We start from the raw sequence: 19,608 nt of genomic DNA, 5'->3' as shown, positions 1-19,608 counted from the left end.
ATAATATTGGCCACCTGACAGATAGGGTGTTCCATCTCTTGAATAGCCTAATAAGTGTCGTTTCAGAAAAAAACGTAAGATTTCCATAATTCTTTTAAGAGTGAACTATGATGCCATATAAGCATATGGATTTTTTTTTCCCCATCACCAGACCGAATGTTGAAATTGTGAAATGCTAACTTCCCTAGCAGCATGAAAAGAACTGCCAACCTGTAAAATTAGTTTGTTTCTGGATGTCTCAGTATGTGTGTGCGCATATGTGTTTTTCTCTCCCTTCTCCTGAAAATACCATAATGAGAGGAAGTGGGGTATGAAATTAGACTACAGAACATTTGTTTCTAGCTAATACAAATTAGTAATATTTTTCATTGGTCAGAGGGCTTGGAAGTGTCACATTCAGACAAAATTCAAGGGAAGAAAAGCAGGTAAAAATACAAAAAATATTTTAGGGAACATTACACCTCATTTTAATGAGCTGTAGATACGATGGAAACAAATTCAAAAATCAGACATTTTGATGTAAAAAAAAATCATCATTTTGAATTTTAAGCTGGCAGTGTTTTCATTTAAAAGTGGCTCGTTTCTGTTTAACAGCATCAGTCACTAATTTTCCCTTTGTTGACCTATTATGAAAGTGGAAGTGAAGAGAGGTGAGGTCTTCAGTTATGTGGTGGACAACTTGTTCAGGAAATTATAGTAGACAGCTGTAGATAGTTGTGTTGTGCAGTACAGATCTTTGTGCCTAAGATCTGTCTGTAGAAAAATCCTATTGCCTTCCCTGTGACTAACTGCATCTACCCCTATTAGAAGAGCAGTTGGATATGCTTCTTGTTTTCAGACTACCTCAGCATGAGATCCACAGGCAGATATTAGGAAGAAATTCTTTACTGTGGGGGTGGTGGGACATAGGAACAGGTTGCCTGGTGAGGTTGTGGATGACCGCTCCCTGGAGGCATTCAAGGCCAGGCTGGGTGGGGCTTTGAGCAACCTCATCTAGTAGGGGGTGTGCCTGCCTATAGAAGGGGGGTTGGAATGAGATAGTCTTAAAAGTCCCTTCCAACCCAAACCATTCTATGATTCTATGATTGCAGGGCTGGCTAACGTGTTTCTTTCCTTCTTTGTGTCTTTAAAGGGGAGATGGAGGAGCTGGAAGCACTGTGGCTCACTGGCATTTGTCACAATGAGAAGAATGAGGTTATGAGCAGCCAGCTGGATATAGATAACATGGCAGGTGTCTTCTACATGCTGGGAGCAGCTATGGCCCTCAGTCTCATCACCTTCATCTGTGAACATCTCTTCTACTGGCAGTTCCGCCACTGCTTCATGGGTGTCTGCTCTGGCAAGCCTGGTGTGGTCTTCTCCATCAGCAGGGTAAGTGTTGTTAGCTAGCGGAGAGAAACAGGGTCAATCAGGATTTATTCAGATGGTTCTAGGTACTGTCGATGGGGAAATCCACCAGACTGTCAAACACACAGATGTTACAGAGAGATGGTCTGCAGTGTAAAAGCTGCCGTCTTTCTTCTGTTAATGTAACAAGAGCATTTACTGTTCTGTCATCTCTGGTCTCTGCCTCATTATGGTCATGGAAATGGAAATTTCATATGGAACTGAAAATGCAATATAAGAAGAAGCGATCTGGAATAGTCTGCTCCTTCCCAAATGAGATGTAAGCAGGCCAGATCTGGGGACAATAAGTCAAGTAATGTTGGTTAACATGGCTAGAAATTCAGGAGTTTCTCATTGTCTTCTGTGTTGCATCTGTTCACCTGAACCTGTGTTTACTAGAATTGTTCTATCATGGACATTCAGAAGTCCCTAACCACAAGCCTTGCACTAAGCCATGCAGAAATCCTTCTAGAGAGGATGACCGCATGAACTTAGCAATTGCTCTATGCAAATCTGCGTTAGGGGATAGTATTTACATTTAAAGTAGATTCTAGTAATTTCTGAGTCATCTTCCTGCTATTACTGTAGATAGCAGCGTCTCATTTGGAGCTTCTCTTTCTTCTTTCTGTCATTGGTCTACTCTCTTGATCTCTTCTGAAGTGAGGTCAAATCTCAGCATTTTTGACCTCAGTATCTCTTGTAACAGAGTTAACTTTGATTGTACAAGGACTATATAGTTGCAGCATAACATACTGTTGAGAAAAAACGACAAAGCCTTTGAACGCGGGGACACAATCTCTTCTGTGTCATTAGTTTTTAACCTGCTTTAGTCTAGAGATGAGATAGGGGACTGTATTTGATGATCGTTAACTGAAGACAGGTCTTTTCAGTCTGGAGTTATCTGTTAGACCTGGTCCAGGTTGGTGGGAAGTCTGAAAAGAGTTAATCAACTGCTAGCTGCTGAAAAAACATGGTAACATGATGTGGTGGTGTCCATTTTGCTATTGACATTAATCAGCATGCTCCATTTGGTAGGCTAGGGAAGAAATGAACTGCTTTCCTTCTGCTCCTTGGAGTAGCCCTTGCAAACAGTCTTATCATGGATGAAATGAGCTAGTGGAGAATGTGGAGGAATCAGGCACTTCTGCTGTCTGATTTGAGGTTGAATAGAGGACTTTCACTTTCACGGATATCAATTTGGAGCTTGTTATCACTGCTAAATTTAATAGGATGCAATTAAAAATTCTATTGTACCATTCTCAACCAGATGCAAAAGAACTAAATACCTGTTCAGCAGTCCTGCGCTCTGTTTCCTTTCTAATCCGTACTGGTGATTAATGTAGCTAAGTTTATGACAAATGAAGCTGTTCCCTTTTTACGATAGTTCCTGTCATGTTGATTCACTGATGTCCAGATGAATTTCAAGGGGCAAAACAGACCTTCCTCTCATCCACGCAGAATCCTTTGTCTGGATGTTTTCATTCTCAGGGATATTATTTTCCTCATCTGCAATTCTATGTTATACCTACTAAATGTAAGTGACTCTTATGGATACTAGCAGTTATTCCTGCATTCCTCAGATATGATATGATAAAAAGGAGGATAAATAGAGGGGAAAGAAAAAATGCGAAGGGCAAGAAAGACTGGCAGAAGAGTTAGGGTTGGTGGAATAGGTCTGGCTTCATCTCATTTGCTTGCATATCACAATGGAAGTCTGACAATCTTTTCTGCCCTATAGGAATGTGCTGTTGCTGCTTAGGGTGCTTTCCAGCCTACATTTCCTTCTGTGTATTCTTCGTAGGACCACTCAACTTCATGCTTTCTCTCATTTCAGGGTATCTACAGCTGCATTCATGGTGTGGCCATTGAGGAACGCCAGTCAGCAATGAACTCTCCCACAGCGACTATGAACAACACCCATTCCAACATCCTCCGCCTGCTTCGGACAGCCAAGAACATGGCCAACCTGTCAGGGGTCAATGGCTCACCGCAGAGTGCCCTGGACTTCATCCGCCGCGAATCATCGGTTTATGATATTTCTGAACACCGCCGCAGCTTCACCCACTCAGACTGCAAGTCCTACAACAACCCCCCATGCGAGGAGAATCTATTTAGTGACTATATTAGTGAGGTGGAGAGGACCTTTGGCAACCTCCAGTTGAAGGACAGCAATGTATATCAGGATCACTACCACCACCACCACCGTCCCCACAGCATTGGAAGCACCAGCTCCATCGATGGGCTCTATGACTGTGACAACCCACCTTTCAACGCCCAGTCGCGGTCCATCGGGAAGAAGCCTTTGGACCTGGGGCTGCCCCCTGCCAAGCACAGCCAGCTGGGTGACCTCTATGGCAAGTTCTCCTTCAAGAGTGACCGCTATGGGGGCAGCGGGGCCCACGATGACCTGATCCGCTCAGACGTCTCTGACATTTCCACTCACACAGTTACCTATGGCAACATTGAAGGCAATGCAGCTAAGCGGCGGAAGCAGCAGTACAAGGACAGCCTGAAGAAGCGTCCAGCCTCTGCCAAGTCCCGGCGGGAGTTCGATGAGATAGAGTTGGCCTACCGCCGGCGCCCACCCCGCTCGCCCGACCACAAACGCTACTTCAGGGACAAGGAAGGGCTACGGGACTTCTACCTGGACCAGTTTCGGGCCAAGGAAAACTCACCACACTGGGAACATGTGGACCTGACAGATATCTACAAAGAGCGTGGAGATGAGTTTAAGCGGGACACAGGAGGAGGAGGAGGAAGTGGATCCTGCACAAACAGAGCCCACCATAAGCACGGTTCGGGTGAGTTTGGCGGAAGCAATGAGCACAAGCATGGTGTTGTGAGCGGGGTCCCGGCGCCCTGGGAGAAGAATCTGACCAACCTAGACTGGGAGGACCGGTCTGGGGCTAATTTCTGCCGCAGCTGCCCTTCTAAGGTGCACAACTACACGCCGTCAGTGGTGGGGCAGAATTCCACTCGCCAGGCCTGCATCCGGTGTGAGGCCTGCAAGAAAGCAGGCAACCTGTATGACATCAGTGAGGACAACTCTCTCCAAGAGCTGGACCAGCCACCTGCCCCTGTGCCCGTGGCCACCAGTGCCACCTCCTCCTCCAAATATCCTCAGAGCCCTTCCAATTCTGCCTCCAAGGTGCAGAAGAAGAACCGCAACAAGCTCCGCCGGCAGCACTCCTATGACACCTTTGTGGACCTGCAAAAGGATGACTCGGCCCTGGCCCCTCGCAGCGTCAGCCTCAAGGACAAGGGTCGCTTTTTGGAGGGGAGCCCCTACGCCCACATGTTTGAGATGCCAGCCAGTGAGACCACCTTTGCCAACAACAAGTCCTCAGTGCCCGCCACCAGCTACCACCACCACAACAACCCCGGCAGCAGCGGAGGATACATGCTCAGCAAGTCGCTCTACCCTGACAGGGTCACCCAAAACCCTTTCATCCCTACTTTTGGGGATGACCAATGCTTGCTCCACGGCAGCAAATCTTATTTCTTCAGGCAGCCTGTGGTGGCAGGAGGGCCCAAAGCCAGGCCAGACTTCCGAGCCATCGTCACCACCAACAAGCCGGTGGTCTCAGCCCTTCATGGGGCTGTGCCAGCCCGTTTCCAGAAGGACATCTGTATAGGGAACCAGTCCAACCCCTGTGTGCCTAACAACAAAAACCCCAGGGCTTTCAATGGCTCCAGCAACGGGCATGTTTATGAGAAACTCTCCAGTATTGAGTCTGACGTTTGAGTGAGAAGGAAGGAGCATGGGGAGGGACTGGGGGTGGATGTGGAGCATGGGAGGGTGGGGTGGGATCGATCCCATCAGCTACTCTCCCTGGTCATCCTTAGTTTGTGGGATACTGGAGTTCTGAGTAGTACAGCATTGGTGACAAGTGCCACCTCTTTGGTTTCCCCTCTTCCTCCTCCTCTTTCCCACCCCTCCCCTTTTATCTCTTTTTCCATGTTCTCTCTCCTCCCATTCTCCTCCATTCCTGGCCATTGCACTTTACAGTGACGTTGGAGTTGGATGTCCTCATTCGTGATTTCACGAGGGGGAGAAGAAGGCAGGGAAAGGGTGGGGTGAGGGGGAGCAATAGTGATTCTAGCATTTCACTCTTGCTGACTCCCAGCAGAGAAAGGCATGTGCATGCACACATGTGGCAAGGAGGAGACAGCAGAAGAAGTGTAATGGACATGCAGGAAAATATGCTTGTTCAGGCAACTCTTCCTGAAACTGCCTAGAAAAGAGTGATGTTTGAAGACGTGGAGAAAGTGTAGGAGGAATAACATGACTAACTTGATGATGCACTTACATGTTAGGTATACTGAGGTTCTTGTTACATTATTTTGTGAAGACTATGGGGGTTTAGGGCTGAAATATATATATATTTGCGTATACGCTGAGAATTTTCCGCTGACGTTTTGAATCGTTTGCTGGGAGATGTGGGGTGAGGGAGAGAAGGCTTGTTTGCAGGTATGGTGAGTGGTTTCACTGTGGCTATTACAGGCATTGAATCTGTGACAGGCCAGTGGGAGAGCTGAAAAGGAAATGGGTTTTGAGTCTGGGAGAGCAACCCTTGAATCAGGGGGGCTTCTGGGAGCTCTGACAGGATGCTGTTTTGCACTGAAACGAAAGGAATTTGGGGAAAGGGAAGCAGGGTTGGTTTTTTAGCTATGAATTGCTCACTAATTGTGGTTTACTTCAAGGGTGGGAGCAGTATTTAGTATGGGTTAGCCTATACGCGAGTATATACAATGAATTTATACTTGAAATGTCTGTGGAGAAAGCAAAATAAACTCACAATCCTATAAGGTGTCTGGATAACACACAGTGGAACAGAGCTAAAGAGTAGGGAAAGGTGGGGAGTTTTGTCACTGTCTCTTCAGAGGACACCAAGCCTGTTTTGGCATGTTCTTTAGCAAGGAGAGCAGGACAAGAAATGTTTTCATCCTTCTGCCCTCCCCACCCTTGGCCAGCAGGATGGAAGGAAAGGAATGGGGTGTCCTCTGCCAATGGTGGCATGGTGCTGGAGAGAGAAAAAAAAAAAAGCCACATGAAAAGGTGCATGTGGTGGCAGTGGTGTTGGTGGACTGTTTTGATGCCTCCTTGGACACGTGGAAATGGGAAAAGGGTGTTCGCACCCATGGGAAATACATATGTATATTTACTATTGAATGTACATGGGAAGTACACAGCTTGTCTTCCTGGCAATGGGTGTGCTTGAATAAATGCCAGAGAGCACAGGAACTTGTGCTGAGGGCTGAAGACAAGACATGCAAGGCTGAGATGTGTGTGTACGTGTACGTGTGCCTCAGTGTGTGAGAGAGATACTAGCACAAGTGCAAAGCTGGAATAGCCTAGGGTTTCCCATCCCTGCAGTTGTAGTGACAGCTTTCCTGGTGCATATAGTATCGATAGGAGTGTTTTTTCTTTCCACTGTATCATTTTAGATGCAAGTTAAACTTAACAGAAAGGGAGCAATGGTAGGAGTGAGAAGTTGAACTCCCTCTTCATATGTCTTCTTTTTCCTGAGGTAGGGCATGGGCCAACCTCTCTCATCCGGAGATGTGGCAGAGCCCCTCCTGTTTCTCCCAAGTCTGTCCCAGTGTCACGGTTACCATGGCTCGCCAGGGAGAGGGTTGAGAGAACCCTGTGCTGAGGGCATGGGGACACTCCTGGGGACTGACTGAATGGAGATGGCAGCCCCTTTATGAGCCTCTTGGAGCTGAAAGCCACCTCGCTCGCATTCCTCACCGCACCCTGGTTGATTTTATCTTATCTTTCTCTTTTTAAGCCAACAGAAGGCCTTTTATTTATTTACCTATTTATTTTATTTATTTTTTAGAGCTGGGGTGGGGGGAGGGTGAGATTTGCCTGTAAAGTCAAAGAGTGTGAGGAGAGGGTGGGCAAGGTCTGTGAAGGGAACATTTTCTTAGATTTCACTGAGGAAATTGAGGAGGGAAGAGGGGGAGAGTCTTTCTAATGCCACCCCTTGGTCTTTGGGGTAAGGGAACTTCTTATTCTTTCCCTCTTCTCTCATTACAAGGACAAAAAGGAAAAAAAGAAAAAAAAAAAGGAAAAAAAAAAAAAGAAAAGAAACCAAACAAATTAAGAGAGCGATCTGCAATCCAGAACACACGGCAGCCTGTCAGATGCCTCTGACAGCGGCCACCAAGAAGGCGTTCCTTTCATTTGTAAATATTTCTTTTTTATTGCGTTTTTGTATAAATTGGTGTTTCTCTTCTCGTGAATATTCAGGTCGTGGGGTGGGAGGGAGGGGAGTTTGTTTCTGTTCTGTTTGTTTTCTACGACTTTTCAGGCTGCGTTTTTGGAAGCGGTTTACGCGGGTCGAGGCCGTATGAATGAGGAAGAGAGAGAGAGCGAGAGAGAGAGAGAGGAAAAAAAAAAACACGTGTGTTGTGTACCCCTAGGCCCCCCGTATCGCCCTGTCACCTTATCTTCATGAATGGAAGACGCCGGAACGTCACTTCAAGCCTTGCCAGCAGGGTTTCATGTTTTGATGGGAACACCCCCAATTCCTTTTTGCATATAAACTCTCTGTACCAGCATCTCTCTGTGGAGTTTGAGCCTCAAGGCACTACGCTGTCTTAGTAGTGGTGGGGTGAACCATCAAGTTGGCCGCTCAGGTTGGACCATCACTTGACATTAAGAGACTTCTCCAATGCTACATTGGTTTAGAAATCTTGGACCTGGGAAAGCTCGTGAGAATTTCTGGTTATTTCCTAAGGGCTTGGGGGGGAACTTGACAGCTGGCAAGGGCAGCTAATCTCATTGGTGGTTATTTCAGTACTTTACGTCCCTCCCCACCTGGAACAAGGAAACCTGGAGGGTGGCTCTGCAGGGAAATTAAGCCGAAAACAAACCAAAAAGAAGTTAATGGAACTTTTTTCAAATCTCTTCTTAAAGGTTCTGATTTTTGTGTTCCAGGGTGAAAGTTGGTTCGTATTTTCTCCAAGCTGGTCTGTCCCTTGTTCCACTGATTGGCAAATGATAGTTTGCCAAAATCATTATCTAGTGTTGATACTGTGTAGCACTGTTAACACTGGGAGTGCTCTGCAAATATTAACTGTGCCACAAACCACTCAAATGAATGCTCTAGGGCAACCAGAAAAGAAGAACTGGAAATTCTGGACTGAACCACTGGTCTAACTACAGGAGTCTGGTGTTTTGCCTTCTCCCACAATAAATTAGGCCACGTGTCCATCAGGTTATTCCTTTCTCTATAAGTGATCTTTTCTGGTTGCTTTGTTTATTTTAGTTCTGACAGGTCAACAAATTTTGGAACAGAGGTGAAGGGGAGGGGCTGGGAGGGGGGAGGGTGTAATTCATAATCCAGAAAATAAACCAATGATGTTATTAAACTCTGATTATATATTTAGAATTTTAGATTTGGTGTATTTTCATTCTAAGTATTCAAGTGAATCAATCAGGTAATATTAGCAGCAGGTGTTGTCTATACTAGAATACCACCCATGTGCTGTTTATTACCTGTCATGAAAAGAACGGGATTTCATACCAGAGCCTGACAAAATTCCACATCTCCTCACTTGCCATTTCCCTCTCTCTCCTGTAGAAACACCAGAATTTTCTGGGGGCAGTGGCTGGGATCATTTCCCCTTTCTGAACGTTTCTGCACACATGAATAATGATCAAAAATCATTGTGTCCTCTACAGGTGTGTGACCTCTACTGTATATTTGCAGCCAGCCTCCTGGGAAAGATTAGGCGCTTTTGGCAGTGTTTCTGACATTTGCCTCCTCAGTCTAGTTCCAGGCATGGCTCTCTGAGAGGTATTTCATGAACCACATTCTTCTGAAGTGGTACCGGAGTGTAGGTACTCAGCTGAAGGAGGATGTGTATGAAGGAGATGGAGGAAATATTAAAAATATATGTATGTCAGGGATGTGTCACGCACAGCGGAATGCATCTGGCAGGTAGAACTTGCAGCCATGGATCTCCTCATCGTAAACCTTCTTGGGGAATTCACACCAGCTTTTTACTGTAGCAGTCCCGTCTCCCATCATGCCTTCCAGGGAGGGCACAATCAGAACTCACCTTGTCACCTCATAAATAGGAAAGAGGAGCTGCAGTCAGGACTTGTTATCAGTGGAGATAATGAAGCACACCGGCCCCGCCACCTCGGTAAAAAAACACCCTGTTCTCTCTGATATCCAGCATACGTCATCAGAACTCTCCAGGTGAGAACCCCAGTATGTTCAAAATGATCAGCAATATGCAAGTATGAACTTTGCCCATAGGGAATTGCTATTTCAATTTCCAGCGCATGGGGGAGGAAGGTTCCTTTGTGTGGTCCTGAAAGATTTGGTGGAGGAGTTAAGAAATGCCAAGATGGCCCTCTTTGCTTCTGACTTCTTCAGTAATATATACTGATGCTGAGCTACTCACTCCAAGAAGACACTAGCATCCATCTTGAATAAAGCCCCTTTGTACCTTCAAATCAGGGTTGTTTCTCACAGCAACATTGTCAGCAAAAGAGAGAGGGGGAGATGTAGACTATAGATGATGACGGTGACAGGTTAGAGTGATAAGAGATACCTCAGGGATCTTTATAGGCAAGCCTTTGCTTTAGAGCTTTCTATCAAATGTGGCATATCCTCCCACCTCCATTGCTTATCAACAGATGGAAGCAAACCTGGGAACACAGCCAATGATCAGACTTAGGCCTTTCACACATCCTCCACTCCAGTCAAGCAACCTTTGATGAGCTCTTCCTGTGGAGAAGGGTGGGAGGTTGCACTTCCCCACGTATTTTCGGTTGCCAAAACGAAAAGAAAAAGGGGAGGAGATAAAGATGAGTGTTGGTGAAGGGACTTTGCGCTGACTCTTTGTGCTGCTTCTCTAAGGATTTTCACTTCACCCTTCCTGCTCAATTCAAGCTGGCAGAGGGTAGGGTCCAATTCTGCTGCCTCTCTGTGGCATATGCCTGGCAGAAGCCTCTGGGAGCCGTGTGCAAGAAAGGAGCTGGATTGCTGGCAATGTATGGGGACAGACTCCAAGCCACAATCCCTGTCTGCACCCACTCTTTCCCATAAGTGCTTCCCTGCTGCTGAACACACCTGGCGTGTCCACCTGGAACACACCTACCATGCTGCTGGATGCTGCAGGGCACATTGAGATAGTAACTAGTGGGACTTGATTGTTGTCCCCACAAGGGCTTATTTTCAATTTGCAGCCAAATAGATTTCCAAGCCATAGACCCTCGCTGCATTCACCCACCTATATACCTGTATCTCCCTCCTTCCTCCCCCCTCAAAGGCAAACTGGGGCGCTGACTGTCTCACTGGCAATATGAATGCTATTGCTTCATCCCCATCACGGGCTCTCTGGACCTCCCTGGTGCTGACTGCAGACAGACCTGGGTGTCTGCCATTAGAACGGTAACAACTACAACAACAAAAAAAACCCTGTGCGATTGGCTTTGAGTTCTTTCTTCATCTCTTCTGCATTCCCAAATTCCTCTCCTAGCCATACCATTTGAGTGAGTTCTGGCACCCTTCTGTCGCTGCTGACAACAAAAAGGACACAGTGTGAATCTGCCTGTGTATGAAAAAGGCAGTAAAACTGTGTATCGGAGAGCAGGACTCAGGTCTGCCGATGCCAAGGGTACAGTTTCCTGGTGCTGAGGTAAAGGAAGGCCTCTGCAATGTGTTAGTAGCTACACATCTTTTACTCTGCTGGCCTCCTGCCATTCAAGGCTAACAGCAAACACTGGTATGCACTCCAATGGGTCAGACAAATTCTATACTGTGGGGCAGGGGTTCCTCTGGGCATGTGCATACATATGAAACGTATTGGGGAAGTGAAACACCTGTGAACAAGCCTGGCACAGCAGGAAGCTGTGAGGCTTGTGCGCTTGTACGCACATACATACACACACACACACACGGTACATTGCAGTATGCTTAATTACTCTGTCCCACAGTGCATTTTTGCCAAGTAGAAACAACGCGATCTTTCCTAAGATTCTGCTGGTAGTTATTTAATTTATGTATTCACTTTGTGACTTTTACATCATCTGCTTTCTTGACTGCAGCATTATTGTGTAAATATATATGTATATATGTACAGAAATTAACTCAAGCAATTATATTCAGGTTGGGAAAAGGGTGGTTTTTATATCTGTACAGTATTTCCTTATTAAATAATGGCATGGGGGGGGGGCTGGGAAAGTTAACTTCTAAGTTGTGGTTTTATTGGTCTGTGGTGTTTGAAGTTGTTTCAGTGGTTGCTTTTGCTGGTTCAGAAAGTTTATCTGGATGTTATATGTGTGTGCCGAGAAAGGGTCCCCAGACAGGGGAGGTTTGGGATTGGTGAGGGGTGGTGGGTAGCAGAGGGTGTTAATAATTTCCTGTAATAAAAGCAGTGTTGATTGCTAGGGATTGTTTGTGTGAGGCACAGGGCTGTTTCCTTCTCTATGTGCTATGCTTTTTGATTACTTTCTCTTCCCTGGTCCCTGTTGTCCTCTCTCTTAGATGTCAGCAGAATACATTTGTTGCTACAGGGATCTCTCTCTGGGCCTTCATTTCCTCCTGACCAACTCTTCCATCTCCCTCTTTTTATGGCCTTCTCTGTACCAGTGGGAGAGGAGATGAGATGGTACCATCTTGGACCCTCTGTGCCATCCTTACCCACTTTACTTCCTCTGATTTAGATATTCTGTGTCCTTCCTCCAAGCAGAACCTCATTTTCAGGTGTTCTGATCACTCCAGTTTACTGCTTCATCTCCCTGGCCTCTTATCTACTTATTTCCCATCTTACACATCCTGATTCTCCAATTTCATCTCAGCGCCTCTTCCCTCAGAATGACTTATGCTGGCTATTTGCCCACTCTGCTCTTCTTATTACTGTCTTGTTGCTTTGTTGTCTTCATTGGACTGTGCAATGCTGTGCAGAATAGTGAAGGGCAGGACCCTACTTCTCTCCTGGAAAATTCTAGCCCTGACTAGATCATTAGATTATGATATTTGGTAGCTATTTTTGACTTCTGTCTCTTTCACTGAGGTGGAGTTCTACTCTTACCCACTCAAGGAATAAGAAATGATCAGTCTGGCAAATTAATCAGTGCAAGGAAGCAGCAAAATTGTCTTTTCTGAGAAAGCCATGAGAAAGTCCTTCCTTGCTTGGTAGCTGACTGGTGAGTTTAGAGCAGGGGCAGAAATAGTTTTTATTCAGTTCACTTTGACGCACATCAGGCTCAGTGGAGTCTTTTCCTTTTAATCTACGTCAGTCAAGCAAGGCTGCTGGAAAGGAGTATGCTATCTTTTAGAAGCACAGGGATCCCTTCCTTTATTGACTAGAGGCCACTGGATTCTAAACACCTACATGATGTTCCGCTGTTCCAAACCTGGGAGTGAGTACCTAGTAGTATTTTGTCCCTTTGAGCCTGATAAGTCAATATAAGCTTGTGCTTGATACTAGATAACTAGGATTTGTGTTCTAGCACCACACCAGTTAGGGAACAGAGTAGCAGTGTGACATGGTAAATACTCAGTCAGAGACAGTGTGAAACCAGTAGTGGCTCTAGGCAGATGCCAAGGCACCTCCTTCTCTCCCTTACGGAAAACTTGCATTGGTCCTTATTGAACTTCCATTGGCCCACCATCCCCCAAAGGCTGAGATTACCATCCATGACACTGGCTGCTTATCCCTGAAGACATTTGAATCTGCTTGCTGGTCACAATCTGAGAAAGGGTCAGTTAGTCTCTGTGTATGTGTGTGTATTGCCATGTCTCTGAGGGTCTGAGCTGTACCGTATGACAGCATATGGACAATGGAAAAGGTATACTCAAAGGTTATCAAGAGCAGCAGTCTCCTCCTGGATGCTTCTACCAACTCTTAGTCACTCTAAATCTCTGATTTCTGGGTGGGAAAAACCTCTGCAGTTAAATGGAAATGGTGCTTTGCTGAGAGGAATGAGCAGGGTAGGTGTACCTTTCATGTGCCCTTGTTGTGACCTTGACATGGCTTTCCCAGTGTGATCTACAGCGGCCCCTATACTTGTGAATAAATGACTGCAAATACTCATCAGTTTGGGAGGAGGTGTGTATTTGAGACTTTTATTTTCATGAGTCTTTGTAGAACTCTAAACACAAGTGAAGTCAGAAAACACTGGCCCATCTGGTGCTACTCCAAGGATGTGCATCTATATGGCAGCCATCTCCTTGGGAGTACATTTCATAAATTAGCTTCTGGCCAAAACACTGAGTTACCTTTGTCAGTGTCACCAGGCTCCTTTCTGTTTATTCAGTGTGCCATAAACATGACATACCTGCAGCATCTGTAGGGGATCCGGAGAGAACACATCTGTCCCATGGGACTTCTGTCTAGACCCGTGAGCAGTGGCTGGCAAGTTCCATGTCACCTGGAGAAAGATCATACCTGCTTCTGAACAGACAAACATTAACTAAGGGGATAAGATGATAGCTTTGTGCTTTCTCCTGCTGCTTTCCTTACAGGCCTTGTAACCAGATCTATCAACACAGGCAGCTAAACTCCTGTGAAAATTGAGGAGCTTTGGGGAAGCTGCTGGGGAGTTTAGATGCCTAGAATGCTCTTTGTGGATTTCTTGCTTGTGTGGGCCTCTTCCTGCAATGCATTTTGCCAGGACTCATCTCCCAGGAACTCACCTTGCTTGAATATAGCTTTGAGGGGTTCCCTCTGTTTGGGATCACCAGGTGTATGTTGCATGCCTGTTGCTACTTGTCTGTATTTCTTGCATGTGTCTACTTGTTGGGGGACAGGGGTGGGTTCATAGTGATATGTGTATTTATGCAGCTTGTTCACATTTGTGTATGTGGTGCCACAGCCTGTATGTGTGCCTAGGTGTGTACGCATATTTGAGCTAAATGACAAGTGTTTGAAGCCGTATGCTGCTAAAGCCAGGTGATGGGTACCCATAAGTACCTTGGGAGCCCTGTTGTTGCTCTTGCTTATCTGGTGAGCCCTGGTATGGCTGCTTTGTTAGGACTCTGGAGGACCAGTCTGAATCTGTGACAAAGCTGGGACGCAGACTCCTCCTGGAGATGGTTTGAATACAGCGTCAGAAACTTATTCCATGCTTTCACTCACTTATGTGCTGAATCCACTGTGCCATATTTTCAAACCATTGTGCCACACTCATTACCCACTTAGGCCTTAACCGGTAGCTGGAGCAGGAAGACAAACCTGCATTGACTGGTAAAGTCAAAAGATGTCTAGCCAACCCTGCCCTGTGACTAAAACAAGAGGCTATCTTGCCTTTCTTTTTGCTGCTTTCCAGGGCAATGCAAACACTGTAATTCCACTTGCAAGCAAGCACTAGCCTGTCCTTTCTTGCTTCTGGATCAGATATAGGCAGAATCCGAGTTGTGTTAGATTATCTCCCACACCCACTACCTGGAAGAATTTCACAGTTGCTTCTTGTAGCTGTGTAGGGATCTTGCAAATCCCAAGTTCTGAGGCAATTCAGTTTCTTCAGAGGAGACAGTATATAAGAAGTATGGGAGAGAGCGAACCTTCTGCAGCCATCCTCCATCCCATTCGTTTCCCAAGAGAGATCTCTACACTGGTAGCACCAGAGAGAAAAACTTGTTGGGAGGGCCCTACAGTGCCAACCAGAACAGCACTTTAACTGGCCAAACTGCTGACAAGACACTGCTGTCTTCTGTCAGCAACCAGAAAAGACAATCAGGACCTGATGAAGAGATGTCATGATTAATCTGATGAGGAAAGAGCAAGACCTGGGGACTAGTGCCTCATCTAAAGTCTGCTTCACCAGACCATTAGTGCTGGTGTCATCGGGGCTCTTAATGGTTTCCTTTTATTTATATATAGAAAATGTAACATAATGGTCTGTGGCCGCCAGTGACTCCTTCAACTAGATTGCATCCATTCACCTCCTTTGCTTTATTCCATGTTCAGCTGCTCTTTCCTCTCCATCACATTGTATCCTGTGCTCTGCCAGGCTTGTGTTTTATGGAAGAGAAGATATATGTGTGTGTGTGTATACGTACGTGTGTATTTATGTATTGTAACTATTACCAACATGCTATACACCTAAAAGCTCCTAGCAAGCTGGAGCCTTCAAGAGGTGCTTGTAGGAAACAACTTCCCCACTAGACAGCAGTTAGTGTGGATGTTATCAAAGAAAGCTGCTAGCTTTGGAGGCCTCTTTGCCTGTCTGGATGCTTTTCTTATCTTTGGAGCAGGCTCTCTCTCACATGTGGTCAGAAATGCAGCAAACTGCTCTTTTTAGCTTTGCATTTTTCAAAATTTCTAATGCGGAAGGAATACGTTCCTTGATTATCTGTTGATTTCTTTTGTTTGTTTTTGTTTGTTTGTTTGTTTGTTTTCTGCAGTCCTTTTAGTGGGAGCAGGGAGATGTTTTCAGCAATACAACTTTCTGAGACCTCAGCTCTGTGCAGTTGTTGTTTGTGTGGTTCAGCTGTTTGGGATCTTTCCTTTGTACGTGTTTTCCTGAATGGCAGGGCTATCTTGAAGCATCTCTTTGCCAGTGACCAAGGCTCCGTCTGTATTTGGAGGCATGGGCTGGTCTATAAAGAAGGCAGCAGCCTTTCAGGAAGCAGTAGCTTTTCATTGACTTCCCTGTGGAGTCACAGAAGGCAAACAAATACCGACGCACAGGTGGGTTTTGGTTTGGAGTTGTGGGTTTTCTTGGTACTCCTTCTCTTTTCCTTCCTTTTTTTAAAATTTTTCTCTATTTTTCCCTTAAAAATAAGTGTTACTTCAGTGAGCTTTGGGGTGGGGAGAAGGCAAGGAGGGAGTCTGACCCCTGGGTCCCTCCCTCCTGACTCCATTTGGAATTGCCATTGTGAGAGGGAGAAAGGTCCTTTTGGGGGGATTTCTGTGGTGACAATCAGAGCAGGGGTCTGGTGGCTGCTGAGGAGCCTGGCCTAAAGGCCATGGGTGCCCAAAGTGATCACCCTCTGGCTTGCACTTGTCTTGGGGCAGGCTGGAGAGTGGGCTGAGAAGAAACCTCTCACTCACAGTTCATGGGAGGGAGGTGGGAGAAAGAAGATAAACAGGCAGAAAGGAGGCCAACAGATTTGGATTGGCCTGAGCCATCCCCTCAGCTCCCTGTATTGCCTCCTCCTCACACAGGTCTCCCCATGCAGGAGTGAGGCCATGGGGACGGACGGGAAGATGGCTGTGCCTGGGCCAGAGCTGTCCAGCGTTGCCTCCAGTGGACAGGGCTGACTCTCAGCTTGGACAATGCCTTTTTGGGCCCAGCAGAGTCTCACAAGCCATGAAGTATGGGTTAAAGGTGGGGCATGGATATCTAGCCAGATATCAATGCCTTGCCACCAAGAGAAAGCCCAGCACCTTCACCCTTTGGCACTTGGAAGTGGCTGCAAGAAGCAGTGGAGGACTGCTGTGTCTACTGGGGTTGGGGCAGGTAGTATCTTCAAAGTTGACAGAGGTTAACTCTGGCTGTATTTGATTTCTAACTAATGTACATTTACTTTTGAGAGCACATTTGATTAGCTCAGTCTATCAACCAAAAGGAAAAGGAATACTCACCTCTAGTGTAAGTCTTCTACTGCCCAACACTGCTACCTCCTCTTGAGCTGTTGGTATCTTGTGATGAACCTGACCACCCGTCAGGCTGTTGTACACAGCGGATATTTCCCTATTCACTTCTAAGACCATCTTTGCCTAAATTTTGCCTCCTCCTCATCCCCTTTGCACACGCACATGCGCGCGCACGTACGCCCACCTCCAGCCACTCCACTGGTGAAAATCAGAGCCACAGAGACATGAGTGCCAAATGACTTTTTGTTTTTCAAGTAAATGATAAAAAAATAAGGTTTTCTTTCTTTCTTTCTTTCTCGTTTTTTTTTTTTTTTTTTTTTTTTTAACATATACAAATGTAAAAGGGAACTGACAGCGAAATGGTGGTGGCGAGAGGAAATGGGATGTTTTGTAACCCTAGCTGCAGTTAAAAAAAAAAAAAAAGAAATGAAAATACATTAAAAATATTTAAAAAACACAAAAAGGAAAAAAAAAACTTGAACTATTTTGGAAATATTGTGAATAATTTTTTGATATAAAAACTAATTTTTATGTAGCATGAAAACCACCAAAATAAAATTATCAAGAACAAAAGCTGTGCAGAGGGTGTTTTTGTTTAGTTTTTGAGGGTAAAAAGGGAGAGAGAAGCAGTGGTGTCTGAGAGAGGAATGCTGCTGCTGTGGCTTTTATGGCAAGATTAACAATATATGATGTTTTTTTCAGTCTTGGATACTGGAGTTTTGTGATTATGTTAAAAGGAAAAAAAAAAAGAAGAAAAATCACAACTCACATTTTATATGAAAGGAATTTTTTATCTCTGATTGCTGTGGAGAGAATCTTGAAAATAAGAACTGAATGAATCCCAAAGGCTCAAAAAAAAAAAAAAAAGGCAAATTAAAGTAACTACAAATTGCTTTTGAGTGTTAACAGTGTTCATGAATATTTTTCTACTTGATTTGTCCTTTTTTGAGAAGCTGAGGTTGTGGTATTGAGGAGGCAGGTGTGAAGGAGGTGAGGCATTAAGGAAGGGTTAATGAAGTTCGGGGTTTTGTTCTGTGAGGCACAGGAGGTAAGCTGGGACCTCTTCACATCTCCTGAGTAAGGGAACAAAGTACTGCCCTTTTACACGATATATTGGCACTGTCATTTATTCCTTAAAAAAAAAAAAAAAAAAGGTAATACAGGTGTCTTAAAAGAAGCAGTCTGCCTCTCCCAGTTCCAAACAAAACGGTTTATTCTCCCAGCACTCCAGCCCTTTTTAGAAATGATGGAGATTGTCTGCTCCCCTGAAGGAAGTGATTTGCTAGTGCTCTTTGTCTCCTGAGAAGCTCTTATGTTAGGTATCAGATGGGCAGCAGCCATCCCACGTTGCCAAGGAGTTGTCAGAGGAAAGGAGATACTGGTTTCTGGACCCTCCGATGGAAGCTGGTGGGCTTCTCTGTCCATCTTTTCATCTTCCCTCCCTCATGCTCTCATCTTTTGCTCAATCATTAAAACACTTTCCCATCAGCTGCCAGGGAGCCTTGTCTGTTACCCATGTCCTTTCTGTCTGGGAGTCTTCTGTGGGATGAGGGAGAGGAGGCAGATAGCACCCCATATAGCTTAAGCTATTCTGCACCAATTAAAAAGAATGAAAGTCAATAAAGACTGAAGATCAGACTAAACTATTCCTCTGACAGTATGAAGGAAAAGAACCATGGATCAAAACCCCGTCTTCTGCTCAAGCCAAGATGCTTGGGTGGAGTGGGCAGAGAGGACTTGGAGGCAGTGGTGGTGGTGCATATCAGATCTGCTGGTGGATTCTTAAATTCTTGAGCTGCAGAGGTCATCTGCTCCCCTTAAAAGAGGATGCACGGAGCCATTGCTTCTTGGTGGAGGGAGTGCTGTTAGCATAATAAAAAGACATTCAAGTCTTGAAGCAGCTTCCTATCTAGGTCTGAGTTAGCCTTTCTCTGCCTATTGCGAGTCCCTATCCAGGCACTTTCTGCTTTTGCTCTTTTACTACTACAGGGAAGAAACTAGCTTTCCTATGCTTTGTGAAGCTTTTGCCATTATATATATAACTACAAATCTAGGTAGTTCTTCCAGTGAGTATCTAGCTATTTACCCTTTGTCCTCTCTCATAGCCCCACCCATTTGCCATCAAATCTTGCCAGCAATTTGTCTTGCTGTGGGGAACAGTATTCCTCTGTGGCCTTCTGGTCATGCATGTAAAGGAAAGGGTCTGTTTCTTGCTTCCTTATGGGAGAAAGCTAACACTGTTATCTGTCCTATGAACCAGGAGAGTTGAGAAGTCATTATACACAGCTTAGGGGGTACTGTTCACCTCAGTTTCTTCCACTGACTTGGATATTCCAGGTGCCCTTCTTTCAATGAATATGGTATTTTACATCTTTACCCAGTGTGGTCTAGCTAGGTATTTGCATTATCAGCTGGTGTTGTTCCCTCAAACACAGCAAGATGAATCACAGAGAGCCTGCTAGCTTTAGCCTAGACAACCACCCTGTGACTGCTGCTCCATCACCAGCCTCCTGTTCGTGTGCTTACTATTCTCTTAGCAGAGTCAGATATCAAGGCAGTGGCAGTAGGGAAAGGTAGGAAGAGGATGATGTGAGAGTGACTATGTTATGCTATGCTAGTGTGCAGCGTGCTCACCACCAAGAGAATGTGGCA

The 19,608-nt window shown here is 45.4% G+C and overlaps 1 protein-coding gene across 2 annotated transcripts in view; it reads left to right on the top strand.

Annotated features, from left to right (window-relative positions):
- Positions 1–18,125, top strand: part of GRIN2B (glutamate ionotropic receptor NMDA type subunit 2B) — a 214,578-nt gene extending 196,453 nt beyond the window's left edge. For both annotated transcript variants that reach the window (XM_040668418.2, XM_046914933.1), the window contains exons 13-14: positions 1,133–1,371; positions 3,221–18,125. In XM_040668418.2, the coding sequence (XP_040524352.1) occupies positions 1,133–1,371; positions 3,221–5,131 (2,150 nt within the window). In that variant the 3' untranslated portion in view covers positions 5,132–18,125. The remainder of the gene's footprint in view (positions 1–1,132; positions 1,372–3,220) is intronic.
- Positions 18,126–19,608: the final 1,483 nt, after the last annotated feature.

This window comes from Gallus gallus, chromosome 1 (genome assembly GCF_016699485.2).
Source record: "Gallus gallus isolate bGalGal1 chromosome 1, bGalGal1.mat.broiler.GRCg7b, whole genome shotgun sequence".
Taxonomy (NCBI): Eukaryota; Metazoa; Chordata; class Aves; order Galliformes; family Phasianidae; genus Gallus; species Gallus gallus.
Note: the sequence above shows the minus strand (reverse complement) of the source record. Positions and strands in the feature narration are given on the sequence as shown.